Raw genomic sequence first — 17,721 nt, 5'->3', positions numbered from 1 at the left:
CCTTTTAAGTTGCATTACTGAAATAAATGAAATTTTTCGAGTTTCACCTGTAGATGACAGAATTACATAGAAATACTTTACTATACTGATATACTGCGAAACCCAAGAAGAAAACACTGTGGAAACTGACAGCAAGTCTTCAATTTCCCTACAGATCCTCCACAGGAGAAATGAAGCCTCACACTATGTCCATTCACATCAATTTGCCTGTCCTTGTTCTCCACTCTGGCTGATAACTGAAGCGCCTGAATGGTGGACCCCCATCTACTGCTGTACAGACTAAGGAAATTCCTTTATGGGTATTTTAATAATCCATGGTAGTCCTCAATAGTCATCATGTCCTTTCCCCTCTGAAACAATACCAGACAAATTGAAGAACATTTTCTATACCTATTGCTGCCCATCTGTCCATAAGTTATGAAAGAAGTAGATGTAAATTATGTCTGCTTCCCAGAATTAAAGTGTTTTTTTTTCTATAAGGACAACCCCTGTCCAAATGCCATATGAAGAGAATAGATGAAGACTTCCTCTTCAACCTTCGCTCTCCACTCCACCCCATTCATCTCTATTGCCCAGAGTAGGGAGCAGCTCCAGCTCTGGAGGATTTGAACAGATGCCATGTAATACCACATTACTCCTGAGGGTGTCATCAACAGATGGGCATGTAGTGATGAGCTGATTGCCAACAAGACCTCATTTAGAGAGGAAGCTCTCTTTATAGGACAAACCCTTTAAAAACCAAGATCGTAATGATCAAACAGTGGAGACGAAGGAACATGAGGAAGAGACAATCCAAAAATACACACAAGATACAAAGGTACACAAAAATGACTTTATTCATATCAACCATTGACATTATTTTTTTCCACAGAGAACGTGTATGACTTGAGCGGAGGTAGGATTGTGGTTATTCTTATATTTGAGTGATTCTTGCTCCATGGAGCTTACAATCAAATTATATAAAATCCTATAAAAATGTTGCACCAATGTAGCTACCCTTCTTCATCTTTTGACCTAAGTTGGCCCAGTTGACCAGTCCAGAACTACTCTTTAAAACGGATTGTCCCAAGATTTAAACAGGATAGATGATACATTTCTGACCAGTAGTGGTGGGAGGGGAGGATAACTGCTAGGAGAACTCTAACCTATCATAAAATTGGGGGTCCTGTGCATTCCCCCTCGTATGAATGTAGCAGCAATTAAGCTCTGGGGTTGCTAGAGATAGCCGATAGCCGTACTGGGCTCCTCTTCGACAGTTCCATAAAAATGAATGGCACAGCAGTGTGCTTGCTTGAACATTTCTATTTATATAAGAGAACACAGGACCTCCATTCTCATGATCAATCTGGGGTCCCTATGGTTGGTGATCAGACACTTTTCACCTATCCGGTGGAATTTGTTTGTAGATCCAAACGAGATTAATTATATAAATCACTGTATATAGACTCAGAGCTCCATTTTTATGATATCTGACTCCAAATTACCTGCTGCCCTTCACACAGTCATGTACTGACAAGATAAAATGGGAGCTACCTGCAGTCACTACTGGGGGGGGGGCGACTCAGATTTCATATACAGAAATCCAGGGCACTCGAAGGTTGCCTTCTTGTTCTGTATATTGTATACCGTTCTGTATATTGGTGGATTGAAGAATCATTCTAAAAAGGTCTGCAGCTATTTCTTGAAGTCACTGCGGATTTTTACACATCTGTGTGTTTTTAAAGGGAGTCTGCCAGTAGTTTGGACTTTGCTAAACTGCTGACAGCACTAGTGGGGGTTGGGTAGGGCAAGATAAACATACTTTTTGTTGAGCTTTTATCATCAGGAGCAGTGTAAATATGATGTTTTATTCTGTCAGATTCTGCTCCTGCAAGTGCACAGGAAGTTGAGCTTCACTGTGATGTGTTCTCTATAGTGATCTGCTTCATAACCTCTCCCCTCTGCTCTAAGTGACAGCTTGTAATGGCCTCCTAATTGGATGCTACAGCTGTCACTCAGACCAGAGGGGAGTGGGTTGTTTGATATTGATAGCCTATACCCAGGATAGATCATCAATATCATCGAGCTGGTGGGGGTCCGACTCCTGGCACCCCCGCCTATCAGTTGTTTTAAGAGCTTGTGGTGCTCTGATCACTGCTGTGGCGACTTTACAGCATAACAAAAAAAGCACCATCCATTGTACAGAGGTTGTGCTTGGTATTGCAGCCCAGGACCATTCATGTGACTGATGAATGTTACCTCATGCGGTCTCTTCAAACAGGTGATCGTTGGGTGTGTCTGGAGTTGGAATTTCACAGATGAGAATAGGTAATAAATATTCTACTTCTCAAAACCCCCTTTAATGCAGAGAGCACTTCACCGTGCAGCTCCCCTTCTAAGGCACTTGCAGAAGGAGAATCTGGCAGAATAAAACCTCATATTCACACTACTCCTTATGATAAACGTTCCACAAAAGGTATGTTTGTCTTGCTCTTCCCAGTGCCTATCCAGTGCTGTCAGCAGTTTAGCATGGTCAAAACTGCTGACAGACCCCCTATAAGTTCTGCTTAGTGACAGATACACTGCCAGATTTTTTTTATCATTTACATCTATGGCTATTATTTTTAAAAATCATTATAAAAGCTACCCTGAAGATTCATCATTGGGTTAAGGTTGCAAAGATCATTAAATCATCTGAAACCTTCCTTAGGGCTTGGCACCTAATTAGTACTTAGCAAAAGCACCCATAGAATAACGTAAACTGTCCAGAATATCCCTAGGAAGATTTTGTTATTTGTACAATAATTAACATAATGAGAGTGAGTCTTTTTGATTGGGGGGCCTCCTCTTCTAGACGAGCGTAGCACACATCCACTAAAAAGAGAAAAACAATCCAAATTAATTCATAACATGCATATTATAGGTACACAACATTTCATAAAGAGGACTTCTCCTTTCAAACAGCAGAGATCCTCAGCTAATGACCGCAACCTGCAATAATGCCGATCGCGGTCATTAAAGCCTTTAGATGCCATGATCAAGTGAGATCATCTAAAGGGTGAAAAACCCAAAAGCCTGTACTTCCGGGCTTCTTACCGGCATGCTCTGTGGTCAATAAGAAGGCCTGTAATTCATTTAAATGTGCTGGATCTTGCTGAAGAGACCCAGGGCATTTAAGCTGCAATTCTTATTTTGACCAACAGGTCAACATAAGAAATGAGCAATTCTGAACAATAAATGGATGTAAAAAATCCATGATTGTTCAGAATAAAAAATAAATAAATAAATTTGTAGGCTTCAATATGAGCTTCAAAATCATAACAAAAAATAAAAAAATGTAAAGTTAAAAAATTATAAGTTTAACCACTTCCCGACCAGCGCCGTAATAGTGCGGCACTGCAAGAAGTAACTTCCCAACCAGCGTCGTAGTGAGCTGTGCCCACCCGATCAGTTGCAGGGGACCGGTTGTTCCCGTTAGCCGGAACCCTGCTGTATGCGCTGGTGAAAACACTGATGCTGGCGCATTAACACTCACTATGCCGCGGTAAGCGATGACAGCGGCATGTGCGGGGTGTGTGGAGGGAGGGAGCTCCTTCCCTGTCCCCATCAGGTTTCCGTGCTGCTGTGATGGGGACCCGATGGCTGGGACGGCAGCCCGATGCCTTCCTTAGGAATTTCACCCCCCTGGATCTCATAGGCAGGAAGGCTGTAAGTGTATTAAAGTGAGTAATACGGTGTCCCTAGCCTTTACGAGGTCCTTTCCACAGCGCTATAATGGGTTTACTGAGAAATAAATCATGTCCGTACCTCTGGTAAGGAGAAGTCGATTCTTCCGCTGTTATTCTTGTCCATCGTTTTAAACATTTCTGTTAATAATAATAATAATAATAATAATAATAATAAAATCTGTTAGTTACAGCTGAATATTTCCAGATTATTCTCATCATCAATAGTCCATACAAGCAGATTTTTTAGCCAGTTTAAAGGGTTTGTCCCATGAAAAATAGTCTACAGTTTTCAAACCTGCACCTGGATCTGAACACTTCTGTAATTGCATGTAATTAAAAATGTATTATAGCCACTGAGTTATTCAATAAAAAAATCATCTGCTTAGCGCCACCTGCTGTTCGCTCTTTGTCTAATTTCTACGTCCTGCTCACTGAGATGGACGCACATGTTCAGTTCCATCTTTCAACTGCCTCCAGCTGCAGCAGAAAGGACACACTCCTGAGAAAGGACTCCTGTTCTCAGGATCGGTGGGGATCCACGCCCAATTAGTTAGTTATCCCCTATCCTGTGCGATAACTTGCAAACTTGGCACAACACCTTTAAACAGTCAGGACTAGATTAATTATTAAAATAAAGCCATACAATTTCTTGGATCTGAACCCGAGTTCGGGAAATGTTTTTTTTACAGTAGAAATAAATTTATGAAGTTATTGTGAAAAGTCTCGCCAGACTTCGCAAAGCAATAACTTTGGCTCATCGGAGCCAATACATTCTAATACTGTACGGAGGTCCTGCTCCGTACAGTATTAGAACGAAGTTTTATGCAAATCGACTTCGGATGTTTTATCCGAAGTCGATTCGCTCATCCCTAATTCCTATATATTCTGTGGCTAGAAACGTTGTGCTAACAGATGTTTGCGGAGTCTCTGCCTTCTGAAATTGCATATTCTCTCTTCTCTGCTAGGTTATAGGCTTTTTCTGGTATGATGCTAATGATGTACTCAGCACTGAGCAAAACAGGTGTCTTCCCTTACGTCCTACCAGCAGCACAGATGGGGTTAACTGCCCCTGTGAACTGGTAGGACCGGAGGAATTTTAATGAGCCCAAGAACCAATAAACGATCTTCAGCTCCCTGAAAGGGAGGAGATCACCCCCCAGCCCACCGTGTTTTTTTCTGTCCTCTGGACAGGTGGACTGGCGTGTCGCTCCCCCTCAGGGAGCTGAAGAGTGCTTAGGGGCTCTTTTTTCCTTAATCTAAAAGATCGCTCCTTCTTGGCTCTCATTGCCTTTATTATAGGCCTTATCGCGGCGATTTTTGTCTCTGGGGTACCGTCGGGGAGAGGGGTGTCCCCTCCCCTCTTCTTCCAACTCGGTTGCGGTGTCCCGTCTCTCCATTGCCGCATGTGTGCGGCGCTATGGGCGCCGCCATCTTCCGGAAGTGACGCGCACTAGGTGCGCTACGTCACTTCCGGTTTTCCGTACCGATGCAGTGAGGTTTCTAAACCTCACCACTTCTATTAGATCTGTCTCCCTATAAACATCCTGGGATCCAGGATTAATCGGGGGAGACACATAGGGCAAGCTAAACCAGTATAGGCTCTGTTATCTCTCTGGGCTAGTCACGATCGAGGGCCCGCCCAGGGGGCGGGGCTTCCTCCTTTTAAGCGCCCAGAGCCTGTCAGTCAGTGCTCTGGTTGCATCGCTTTCACAAGCTAGCTCCAGAGTTCCCTGTGCCTTGAGATATTCTTGTAGTATTGCTTGGCTTGGGTTTGTTGTTCCTCTTTCACAGCTCTAATTTCTTCTAGTGCTGGTGGGCCCCCATAAGGTCTTGTTTCACCACCTCCAGGTATTTGTAGGTGTTATGACCTGTTTTCTTTCTAATTACAGACTATGGCTTCCCCTAAGGATCCGGATCAGCAGAAGGATGGGGCCAAGAGGAAGCATTTGGCGTGTTACGAGTGTAACACACCCTTAGACGACAGCTGTCCTTACTCTAGATGTGAGAGTTGTCGCACGGCATCCACGGAACCCACGATGCAAGAAATGTTTCAGTGGACGAAGACATACGTGGATGATTCCATTAAGGGAGTGGTGCGGCTGCTTAATGAGAGGCTACCAGGACCCTCTCAGACTCCCATGGATGTGGTCGCACCGGTCGAGAGACCTACCCCCTGTTCTGTGGGGTCTTCTTCTGAGGAAGAAGAATTTACTTCTTGCTTTTTTCCTCCAGAAAAGACGCAGAAGTTACTCAAGTCCATCAGGTCGGGGGACCAGGATGTTGACATGGGGGAGTCCTCCGATCCTGCCGGACGGACACAGCGTGTCTTTAGAGCGGATGAGACCCTTCTCTCTGTGATGTGCACAGAGTGGAGAAAGCCTGAGAAAGGTCCAGTTCTCACCAGAAAATTCAAGCTCATGTACCCGATGGCTAAACCCTTGGTGGAATCGTGGGGTTCCGTTCCCAAGGTGGACATGGCTATAGCCAAGTTGTCCCGGCGCACTCTAGTCCCTGCAGACGATGGGTCTAGTCTGCAGGACCCTCTAGACCGGAGGGCAGAGTGCACCCTTAGAAGGGGTTACGCGGCGGCCGCTGCCTCCGCATCAACTTTAATTGCGGCCACTGAGGTAGCCTCCTATTTACGCTCTAAGCTCAACCTGATCCAGACGGACGTGGACCAGAGCGTTTCAAGAGATGATATCCTGGCAGCCTTCAAATCAGCCAATCTGGCTATGGACTTCCTGGTCGATTCCACCCAGATGCAGCTGAAGCTGGCTGCCAAAACTATGGCCCTAGTTTCAGCTGCCCGCAGACCACTTTGGCTGAAACCTTGGATCGCGGACAACGCGTCCAAGTTCAATCTTTGTGGGCTCCCCTTCGAACCGGATAGGCTATTCGGGTCCGAATTGGACAAGATAATGGAGGGGCTCTCCGATAAAAAGGGGAAGAGCCTCCCCCAGCAGCCCTTTCGGGGACGCCCCAGACAAGAGAAGAAAGGCGGAGGTCGTCCAGGGCAGCAGTCTAGGCGCAGAGATTGGGGGGGACCGTCTCGTAAATATTCGAGACGCTCCCGCAAACCCACCAGGGAGGCAAAACCCTCCTGACTATGGGCCTCCTCGAGGCTCTTGGATAAGCCCTGCTGCCCCTGCAGTGTCTCCTCTAGATTTTCCCGTACCCCTCCCCCAGATCCCCGTGGGGGCCGTCTCTCCCATTTCAAAGACTCTTGGAGCCGGTTGATTGCAGACCCCTGGGTTCAGGACATAGTTTCCGTCGGGTACCGGGTAGATCTTATCTCTCTCCCCCAGAGAGATTCATCGCCACACGAAACTTCGGGTCTGCCAAACAAGTGGTCCTAGAATCTTACATTCAGGACTATATCTCCAAGGGAGCCCTAGAGGAGGTGCCGGCAGGGGAGAGATGCCTAGGGATTTATTCTCCAGTGTTCCTGGTTCCCAAGAAGACGGGAGATCTCCGGATGATCATCGACTTGAGATTTCTCAATCGATTTATAAGGAAAACAAGGTTTCGCATGGAAACCATAAGGTCAGTCAGCCATATCCTCAACCTTGGGGATGTCATGGCTACTCTGGACCTCAAAGATGCGTATCTTCACATTCCGATCCATTCCGCTTCCCGGAAACTCCTCAGGATCGCGGTCCAGTTTCTAGGGGTTCGCAGGCACTTTCAGTTCACCGCGCTTCCCTTTGGAATCTCTTCCGCCCCCCTTATCTTCACCAAGGTGGTGGCGTCGGTGGTGGCGGCTTTTAGACTTCAAGGACTGACTATTATTCCTTATCTGGACGATTGGCTCTTCATAGCCTCTTCAGTTCCGGTCCTTACCCACCATCTTCAGATCGCAATCTCCTTTCTACTCCGGCTGGGCTGGATTATCAACTGGCAGAAGTCGAATGTGAGCCCATCGACTTCAATCCATTATTTAGGGTTCGTGGTCGACTCTGTGGAGATGTCCCTCCGGTTGACTCTAGAAAGGAGAACACGGATTCAGGACCCTCGTCGGATTTTTGTCCCTCGTCGAGTCTCTATTCGGACTCTCATGAAGATGCTGGGGCTCATGTCAGCGGCTGCGGACGCAGCCCTTGGGCGCTATGGCACCTCCGCCCTCTTCAGTCGGAGGTCTTACACCTATGGAACGGCAGCCCTGCGGGGCTAGATTCCCTGTGCTCCCTGTCCGGTCAAACCCGGAATTCCCTCAGATGGTGGTTTCAGCTACCAGCAGGGAAGTCTATGACCCAACCAGCTTGGGTCATATTGACTACAGACACGTCCATTGTAGGCTGGGGCGCTCACCTGGACGGATCCCCAGTACAGGGATCTTGGTCCCCCCTGGAGCGGCGTCTTTCTTCCAATCTTCGCGAGATGCGAGCTATCCGGCTAGCCCTCCTTCACTTCGCCCCTCAGATCCGGGGCAAAGCAGTGAAAGTCCAGTCAGACAATATGACTGCGGTTCTCTATATAAACAAGCAGGGAGGCACAAGATCATTGCCCCTTCTGTCAGAGATCGGGGTGATTCTCCGGTGGGCAGAGACTAACCTTTCCCATCTATCTGCCGTTCATATTCGAGGCTCCCTTAATATGATAGCGGACCGCTTAAGTCGAGGATTACCGACCATGGAGCTGTCTCTGCATCCGGAGATCTTCAGGCAGCTAGTTCACAGATGGGGTATGCCAGAGGTGGATCTCATGGCGACCAGGTTCAACGCCAAGGTGCTGAGGTTCTGTTCCCTGTACAGGGAAGACAACCCCCTGGCGATAGATGCTCTGTCGATACCGTGGAGGTTCAGGCTGGCTTACATCTTCCCTCCGTTTTCCATGATACCGAGGGTATTGATGAAAATCCGTCAGGATCAGGCCTCGGTAATAGCCATCATACCGTTCTGGCCCAGGAGATCCTGGCTTACCCAGCTCATTCAGATGAGTCGGGGACAATACTGGAGACTCCCCCCGGAGCAGACCCTGGTGTCGTGGGACACTCACCTCTGCCCAGATCTGCACAGGTTCAACCTGACAGCCTGGAGGTTGATCAGTCCCTTCCCAACATAGAAGGGCTTTCCGAGTCGGTCCTGAGAACTTTGTCGCATTCCCGAGCAGAGTCTACAAAGAAGGCCTACTCCAGGATCATGAGAATCTTCGTGGCATGGTGTGATTCCAAACAGGTGGCGTCCGCAGATCCGCCCCTTCCTGCGATACTACAATTTCTTCAAGATGGATTAGATAGAGGCCTATCTCCAGCTACTTTGAAGGTACAGGTTTGTGCCATCTCGGCCTGTCTCAACAGGCCACATTCTCGGGACCCACTCATTAAACGCTTCCTGAAGGGAGCGGAAAGACTAAAGCCTACTATACTGAAACCTATCCCCCAGTGGGATCTTTCAGTAGTGCTCAGGGGGCTAGCATCTCCCCCCTTCGAGCCCTTGGAGGAGGTAAATTTCAAACTTTTGACTTTAAAAATGGTCTTTCTTCTGGCTATAGCTTCAGCCAAAAGAATCTCTGAATTGCAGGCTTTCTCTGCAATTCACCCGTACATTATTTTCTTACAGGATAGAGTACTCCTGAAGTTTTTACCATACTTCAGGCCTAAGGTGCCTACCTTCCAAAATATCAATCAGGTAATCTCTTTGCCAGTTTTGTTTACAGCCTCCTCCTCTGATACTCCAGCTAGAGACCCGCTGGATGTTTCAAGATGCCTCCAGATCTATGTGGATAGATCTAGAGAGTTCAGGATAGATGAGAATCTCCTTATCCTGTTTGCCGGTAAGTCTAAAGGCCGTAAAGCGTCTAAAGCTACCATTAGTCGCTGGATCAAGGAGGCCATTAGGGAAGCTTTCGTCTCCCAATCCCTAGATCCTCCTGAGTTTGTGAGAGCCCATTCCACTAGGGCGGTCTCCACCTCGGTTGCGGAGAGAAGACTTCTCCCCTTAGAGTTGATCTGTAAGGCGGCCTCCTGGAGCTCTGAGTCAACCTTCATCTCCCATTATAGGATAGATGCTAGGATGGCAGAGTTTTCGGCTTTTGGGCAGACAGTTCTTAGTTCTGTCAGGCATGAGGACCCTCCCTAGGGGATTCTTCTTGCTATCTCCCCATCTGTGCTGCTGGTAGGACTAAGGGAAAACAAATTATCGTTAGAAATTAACGATTCTCACTTCAGCTCCCATTCTCTTGCTCAGCATGCAGTCTCACAGACACAAAGAGAGAAACTGCAGCAGCATCCCACTCAGCCCAAGAGAATGATATCTGCCAAAGCAAGCAATTACCAATACATTTATATATATGATTATGCTGAAATATATATATACAGTACAGACCAAAAGTTTGGACACACCTTCTCATTCAAAGAGTTTTCTTTATTTTCATGACTATGAAAATTGTAGATTCACACTGAAGGCATCAAAACTATGAATTAACACATGTGGAATTATATACATAACAAACAAGTGTGAAACAACTGAAAATATGTCATATTCTAGGTTCTTCAAAGTAGCCACCTTTTGCTTTGATTACTGCTTTGCACACTCTTGGCATTCTCTTGATGAGCTTCAAGAGGTAGTCCCCTGAAATGGTTTTCACTTCACAGGTGTGCCCTGTCAGGTTTAATAAGTGGGATTTCTTGCCTTATAAATGGGGTTGGGACCATCAGTTGCGTTGAGGAGAATTCAGGTGGATACACAGCTGATAGTCCTACTGAATAGACTGTTAGAATTTGTATTATGGCAAGAAAAAAGCAGCTAAGTAAAGAAAAACGAGTGGCCATCATTACTTTAAGAAATGAAGGTCAGCCAGTCAGCCGAAAAATTGGGAAAACTTTGAAAGTAAGGGCTATTTGACCATGAAGGAGAGTGATGGGGTGCTGCGCCAGATGACCTGGCCTCCACAGTCACCGGACCTGAACCTAATCGAGATGGTTTGGGGTGAGCTGGACGCAGAGTGAAGGCAAAAGGGCCAACAAGTGCTAAGCATCTCTGGGAACTCCTTCAAGACGGTTGGAAGACCATTTCAGGGGACTACCTCTTGAAGCTCATCAAGAGAATGCCAAGAGTGTGCAAAGCAGTAATCAAAGCAAAAGGTGGCTACTTTGAAGAACCTAGAATATTACATATTTTCAGTTGTTTCACACTTGTTTGTTATGTATATAATTCCACATGTGTTAATTCATAGTTTTGATGCCTTCATAGTCATGAAAATAAAGAAAACTCTTTGAATGAGAAGGTGTGTCCAAACTTTTGGTCTGTACTGTATATATATATATATATATATATATAAAAATAAGGTACCCAAAGTGCTTAGGGAATAACATTTTTTAGATTCCCGTACATTGTATATGTGAATACATGGGGAAAATACTACCGATGTTTTTAGCCACAGAAAATCTAAGCTTACTAGCATGGATTCGTATATTTAGAGATGAGCAAATCGAATCCAACAAAGTGGAATTTGATCTGAATTTCAGGATAAATTCGATTCGCTGCGAAGCCAAATTTGCTCGTGCTTCGTGGTAGCGAATGCATCTAGCCTGAAATAATGTAAAAAAAATCATACTTACCTCATCCATTTGCTTGCAGCAGGACGGGCGCCGCCATCATGATTGAAGATCTCGGCCGAAATCCTGTGCGTGGTGACGTATGATGTCACCACGGGGGCTGGCGTGATGACGCCATCTCGGGCCGAGCGAGATTTCGCGCAAGATCTTCATGCAAGATGGCTGCGGCCGGCCCGTCGCGAGCAAATGGAGGACGGAAGTATGATTTAATTTTTTTTCTCTTAATTTCATACTGTATTATTACTCTCAGATGCCGCAATCATGTATGAACGTGGCATCTGAGGGGTACAATGATGGCGAGCTGCACTATTGGAGCTCCCTGTCATTGCACCCACTACTTCCAAAAAATGCGATTTGTGATGAAGCAATTCGTCACGAAGCTAATTTTTTTGTAAAATTCGGCGAAGCAGCCAAATGAAAGTTTCCAAAAGTTCACTCATCTCTAATATTAATATAGAAATATATCAAACCATTGGTGCCAGATAACACCCCATGTTAAACCACGCCCCTTTTATCCGTGTAAACTTAGCCAGTATTTTTTGTTGGGAAAGATGGAAACCCTACCGGTAACGTGAGTCGGATACCCACCAATTGGATACTAATGGCCTATCCTGAGGATGATTCATCAATAGCTTGATACTAGCCCCTTTAAAGCCATGGATGAATTAAGGTGCGACCTACTGGATGGTGGAGTCTAAGGTGCAACAATCTGTGCCTACAGGCTCGTGAAATGTAAATCTGATACGGAGTGTGAGGTCATGTACTGAGCATGAGCAGTAGAAGTAGACTTACTGAATAAGGTCTCCAAACGGATCATGCATGAAATGAAAGAGTCAAAGTCGATGGTCAGGTCAGCGTCGGCATAGCGCTGGGCAATGATCTGCTGGATGGTGTTGTTCACAGTGAAGCCTAGGAAGGTAAAAGTAAAAGAAGTCCCACAGATTCATACTATGTATTGATAGGAAACCAAACCTATATTTTGTTACCTACACCTATAAATATTGGTGGTCCAGGACCCTCAACGAGCACTTGGGTTTACTCTACAGGTCTCCGCACTTAAAGGCGAAACACAGTGGTCATTCTCTGATTACTGTTCCTAGAGGCCGCCTGCTGAAAATGGCATATACGTGCTAACATTGATATTAAAGGGGTTGTCTCATCAGAACCATCTGGGACATCAGCTGTTTGCCGGGGGAAGATTTCTTTGGGTGCTCATTTTGCCTGCAGCAGCCACTACAGGAGAAATGGAGTATTACATGTGGCTATTCACTTGACTTAGGACAAATACAGTATGTTGCTGCTTGACAGCTTGCTCTGTCATGTAACCAGTCACCCTCTGGTTTCGAGGTGCCAGATAAAAATATATTTTATATTGCATAAAATGTAGAGAGAAAAAAATAAATCACCTGCATCCTGCAAGGCGACTCTCATTTCATTGGCGTCCATGGTTCCTGATTTATCTGTATCAGCTTTCAAGAATATTTCCTATTGAATGTAAAAAAAAAAATTATAATAAAAGTGGTTACAGCTCAGTAACACCCACAAAATTTCCCTTTTACGCCCCTTTTTGGAAATATATGCATAGACGACACCCCTTTGAGGCCTATTTTGTGACCCCCCCCTCCCCTGCCCCATCCAGTTTGTCAGTCACTCCCAGGTAATGCAGAACATAAATCGCAACATCCCAGATTTCTGATGAATTTATGTTTAATTATTTTTTTTAAATCGGCCTCGACCCACTTTATTAGACCTCTGTGTCAGAAAAAGTGGAACAAGTGCTTAAAAAATATGGCATTCATTCCAAACTGCATATTTCTCAATGCATTAACACCAGACAATTGGCATTAATGCTCTAAAAATTTATTACAAAACGGGCTTCCTGCAGCCACCACTAGGGGGAGCTCAGTGCATTGGAATATATACAGTTACTGTAATAATCTCTTTATACTGAGCTCCTCCTAGTGGCAACTGCATAAAAATGCAGTGCTCTCATGTTGGGGAAAGATGAAGTTAGGCACTGGGCCCCTCCTCCACGTGAAAGTCACACAGTCTGCTTCCATTTAAAGGTACGCCACTGCATTAAAGGGGTTATATCTTCATGAAAACCTCTATACTAGACTGAAGCCAGCTGTGTGATAGGCTTATCTTAAGTCTTGCTTCAAAAAAAACCTTGCCAAAACACCTCGAATCTCCTAAGGGGCCAAACATAAAGCCATTCAAATAAGTGGATGACCATGTAAAACGTGGATGGACAAATTCACCTTTTTTAGCCCCCTGGTGTTAGCCAGTCACTCTTCTTAGCCCCCCCGTCTAGCTAATAGAGGGGGTCTTTGACATCGATATAAGTTAATAACATACTTACCAACACTGTAGTTGGTAAATTAGGGACAACTAGTCCCTGCCCCCCGAAACGCCCTAAACAGTGTAGGACCACCTATCGATGGGTGGGGTTTACACAAGCCATGCCCATTCTGTCCAAGGACAGCCCACATTTTTAGGGACTGTCTAAAAATTAAGGACAGTCCCTTCCAATTCTGAACGGCTGACAACTATGAAATAGGGAATATGAATGGAGCTGTCTTCACGTGACAACCCCTTTAAATTAGTCACCTGCTACATACAAAAAGCAATCAGCCTGACCATAGGTCTTGGCCGACCCGCAGCCTATAGATATAGGCCACGTGACCTAGTCACATCTCTGCATGATCCAGTGGCTCTAGTGCTGGTCAATTCATCAACAAGGCCTTCCTTATAGTTTCTATAGGGTTGTAGGCCTGTGACAATGGCAGACGAGACAAAATGTTCAAAAACGATCGCGAGCAGGTGGATTCTTTTTAAATATGTGGCAGGTCTCCTTCCATAACCCTGGACAAACCCTTTAAGTGATGCTTTTTCTATCAGACAAAATGGCTGCCTCTACGTTGTACAATGTGAGGATGAGGGAATCTGCCCTGAGGAATTGGCCGTACCAAATATTTCTGTATCTTCAGCCAGAGACTTTTGAATTCCATAAGATTTAGAGTCCCGGTTCCATCTGTCTGGTCGGATTTTAGTTAAGAATATAATTATTAATATATAATTGTTTTCATATTATTTTTAGTCATTTCAGTGGAAAAGACAGGATTTTATCACAGAGGCTTCACTCGCACATATGGATCTGAATGATTAAAACTGTCTAAAAGAAAGCCTGCTTGTTGCCCACAGCAACCAATCAGAGCTCAGTTTTCACTTTCTTAAACTGCTTCAGCAAAATTAAAGCTGCTCTGTGATTGGTTACTATGGAAAAAAAGTTTTTCTTTAGACATTTTTCATAAATCTGCCCCAATAGTATATTATTGTTACCCCGGTGGTCCGTACCTGCCACTATCTCCCTCTGCCGTGAAGCACCGCTCCTTCCACTCTGCAAAGGATGCCAGTTCTTCCCTGCCTCTGCCCCTCTCTGTCCAAAGGGTGAGCACTTCCCAAGCCTATGGCTGACCACCACAGGGTATTTAAGGTTCTGGTGATCTAGTTTCCTGAAAAGATGAGCTACTTGTCTTGTTTACTCTCCCGTGTACTGACTTCTGCCTGTCTCCAGATAAAGACCATTCTCTATCTGGCCTGACCTCTGCCTGTTTTTTGGCCTGACCCCGAGCTGCCTGTCCTGATCCTCGGGCTGATTTGTCCCTGACTACAGTTTTGCCTGATGCCTTAGTGTTTCACACCAATGTCTCTTAACCTTCGTGGGTCAGCAGCCAACTCCACGAGGTAGCAGCCTGGTGGTTCCCCTGCAGCTGAGACCAGATCCCTGTATAGAGTTAAACGGTGAAGACCAGGGATGCCACTTAGAGAACGCCCTGTTCGTTGGTACTTAGAATCCATATTCGCTTTGTAATAATAGCCTAGAAGCATCTACCTCCTGCCAACCTACCTACCATTGGCTGCTGTGTACAATTGGGCCCCCTACTGCCTGATTTTGAATTATCTAATTAAAGCCATCTGGAGGGTGGTGTATGCCCTGACTGATCTCATGGTTAGGAGGGCGGGTTTTAAGGGTGTAGACCAGGGATGCTCAACCTGCGGCCCTCCAGCTGTGGCAAAACTACAACTCCCAGCATGCCCGGAAAGCCTACCAGCTATCGGCCTACAGCAGGGCATGGTGGGAGTTGTAGTTTTACAACAGCTGGAGGGCCGCAGGTTGAGCATCCGTGGTGTAGACCCTTTGGCCCCAGCACTGTCAACCCTCAAGAAGACAAGGTTTAGCCCCAGTTACAGACCTTCTATAGGCCGCAAATTATAATCGTTATTTCCAATAATTGTGTCATTCCCAAAACAAGTAACAACAAGGGTATGAAGACTTTTGCAACCATTATTAAATAAATGAACCAACTTTCCTAGTAGTCCTAACTGCAGGAGGCAGAAGGAGTAGAGTTACACATGACTGCAGGATCAGACTACACAGGGTTTGTTTGTGGTCTGTAACCATGGAAACACATAGATCAGCATAGGACCTACAGTCAGAAAACGGTAGGAGATTTCATTGGCTCTAGAGTGAAGCTACGGTACAGATCTGGAGAACATTGTACATTAAGAAGTTTTTTCATTTTTATATAAAATACAATATAGGATATAGATGCCGTAATCCCAGCATGCTCTGCGTCTGCTGTCATTTAAAGGATACGTCCATGAGGGAGACCATTTCTCTGCATGTGGCCAGGGTGAAGCCGTTTGATTTTAAGTCTGCTCCTAAACAATGAGTAAGCCATATGCATTAAAAAAAAAAATACCCGGGAACGCTCCGAAAACTGACCGTAACACCCTTTAATGCAAATTTCTATAAACCCTGCCCCTTCTCAACTCCGGGGAAAGCTTTACTTACTCTTTGACAGAAGTCTGTTCAGGATATTCTGCATGTCCTTCGCCGTGACTTCACCTTTCTGCAAGAGGAAATTAGAATGAGAAAATATTATGTTAAAAAAAAAGGATCCTCTTAAAGGGCCAGTCAGCAGCATTTTAAGGGGGTCAATCACACATATGGCGGAACGTGCTCTTAGAGGGTCTCAGCGCTAGAGGTAAAGTAGTCATGAAGTGGACAAGGATTTTTATGGACTTCCTGTTAATCGTCTCCTCAGCAAATATATAGGGACGTTGCTGCTCATACATTAGTGGAATTAGGGGAATTCTGGGAATTTTCTTACGTCTCCTGCCAGTTTGTGAAAGATGTTTCTGAAGTCATTGGTCACGTCCTTGTCTGACACCTGAGGCTGAGAACAGATGAAAAAACTTAATTAGCAACCTAATATTTTTTATTTAATATTTTTGTTGAAAAAACTGCAATATTGTTAAAGGGCATCTGTCAGCAGTTTTATACCTATGACACTGGCTGACCTAGTACATGTGCGCTTGGCAGCTGAAGACGTCTGTGTTGGTCCCATGTTCCTATGTGCCCGTATTGCTGAGAAGAATGATGTTTTAATATATGCAAATGATCCTCTAGGAGCAACGGGGGCATTGTGATTGCACCTAGAGGTTCTGCCCTCTCTGTAACTGCCGTGCCCTCTCAATTTTGAATGACAGGATCAGGTGTGATGACGTTTTCACTGCCTGGCTCTGTCAATGAAAGTGGAGAGGACCCAGCAGTTGCAGAGAGAGCAGAGCATCTAGGTGTAAGGGCAACGCACCAGTTGCTCCTAGAGGCTAATTTTTTTCTCAGCAATGAGGACACATATGAACATGGGACCAACACGGACACCTTCAGCTGCCAAGCGCACATGGAACAGGTCAGCCAGTGTCAAAGGTACAAAACTGCTGACAGATGCCCTTTAAGGGGGGTTTCCGAAATGTTTTATATTGGTCCGATTCCCGGCACTCCCTCCCACTAATCATCTGCTTGAAGAGGCCATGGTCTCCTCACAGCTTACTGTAGGCCAGTGACATCTAATCGGCGGGGGTCCCAGGTGTCAGACACCCACTGATTGGATATTGATGCTATATCCAGAGCATAGGTCACCAGCATAAAACACTCATAAAACTTCTTTAAAACCAAATTCAGGCCTCGTTCACACTTCAGTGTTTGGTCAGTGATTTCCATCAGGGATTGTGAGCCAAAACCAGTAGCGAAGCCTACACAGAGATGAGGTATAAGGGAAAGATCTGCACCTGTTCTGTGTTTTTGACCCACACCTGGTTTTGCCTTACAATAACTGATGGAAATCACTGACCAAACACTGAACTGTGAACGAGGCCTCATACAGTGCCTTATGGAGGCACACAGGATACCCACAGCAATGTATAAGGGAGCCATAGACGTAGGGGTGCACCACCAATGAGGCAAGGTGAGGCGATCGCCTCAGGCAGCACCAGGTAGGGGCACGAGGGGGGCAGCAGAAGGGCCATGGGCTGAAGGGTAGTGGTTAGGTTAATAAATTGGCATTGGGGAGGGAGGGCACCGTTTCAGTTTTTGCCTCAGGCAACAGAAAG

General features: G+C 45.6%; 1 protein-coding gene across 1 annotated transcript in view; it reads right to left on the bottom strand.

Annotated features, from left to right (window-relative positions):
* Nucleotides 1-2,676: 2,676 nt before the first annotated feature.
* Nucleotides 2,677-17,721, bottom strand: part of LOC120999595 (calpain-8-like) — a 79,553-nt gene continuing 64,508 nt past the window's right edge. The window contains exons 14-21 of the mRNA XM_040430552.1: nucleotides 16,440-16,505; nucleotides 16,121-16,178; nucleotides 15,923-15,987; nucleotides 14,232-14,300; nucleotides 12,669-12,747; nucleotides 12,055-12,171; nucleotides 3,787-3,845; nucleotides 2,677-2,853 (exon numbers count right to left, since the gene is read on the bottom strand). Coding sequence (XP_040286486.1) covers nucleotides 2,830-2,853; nucleotides 3,787-3,845; nucleotides 12,055-12,171; nucleotides 12,669-12,747; nucleotides 14,232-14,300; nucleotides 15,923-15,987; nucleotides 16,121-16,178; nucleotides 16,440-16,505 — 537 coding nt within the window. The 3' untranslated portion in view covers nucleotides 2,677-2,829. The remainder of the gene's footprint in view (nucleotides 2,854-3,786; nucleotides 3,846-12,054; nucleotides 12,172-12,668; nucleotides 12,748-14,231; nucleotides 14,301-15,922; nucleotides 15,988-16,120; nucleotides 16,179-16,439; nucleotides 16,506-17,721) is intronic.

The sequence above is a fragment of the Bufo bufo genome, chromosome 4 (assembly GCF_905171765.1).
Source record: "Bufo bufo chromosome 4, aBufBuf1.1, whole genome shotgun sequence".
Taxonomy (NCBI): Eukaryota; Metazoa; Chordata; class Amphibia; order Anura; family Bufonidae; genus Bufo; species Bufo bufo.
The sequence above is the reverse complement of the archived record's forward strand: the minus strand, read 5'-3'. Positions and strand labels throughout refer to the sequence as shown.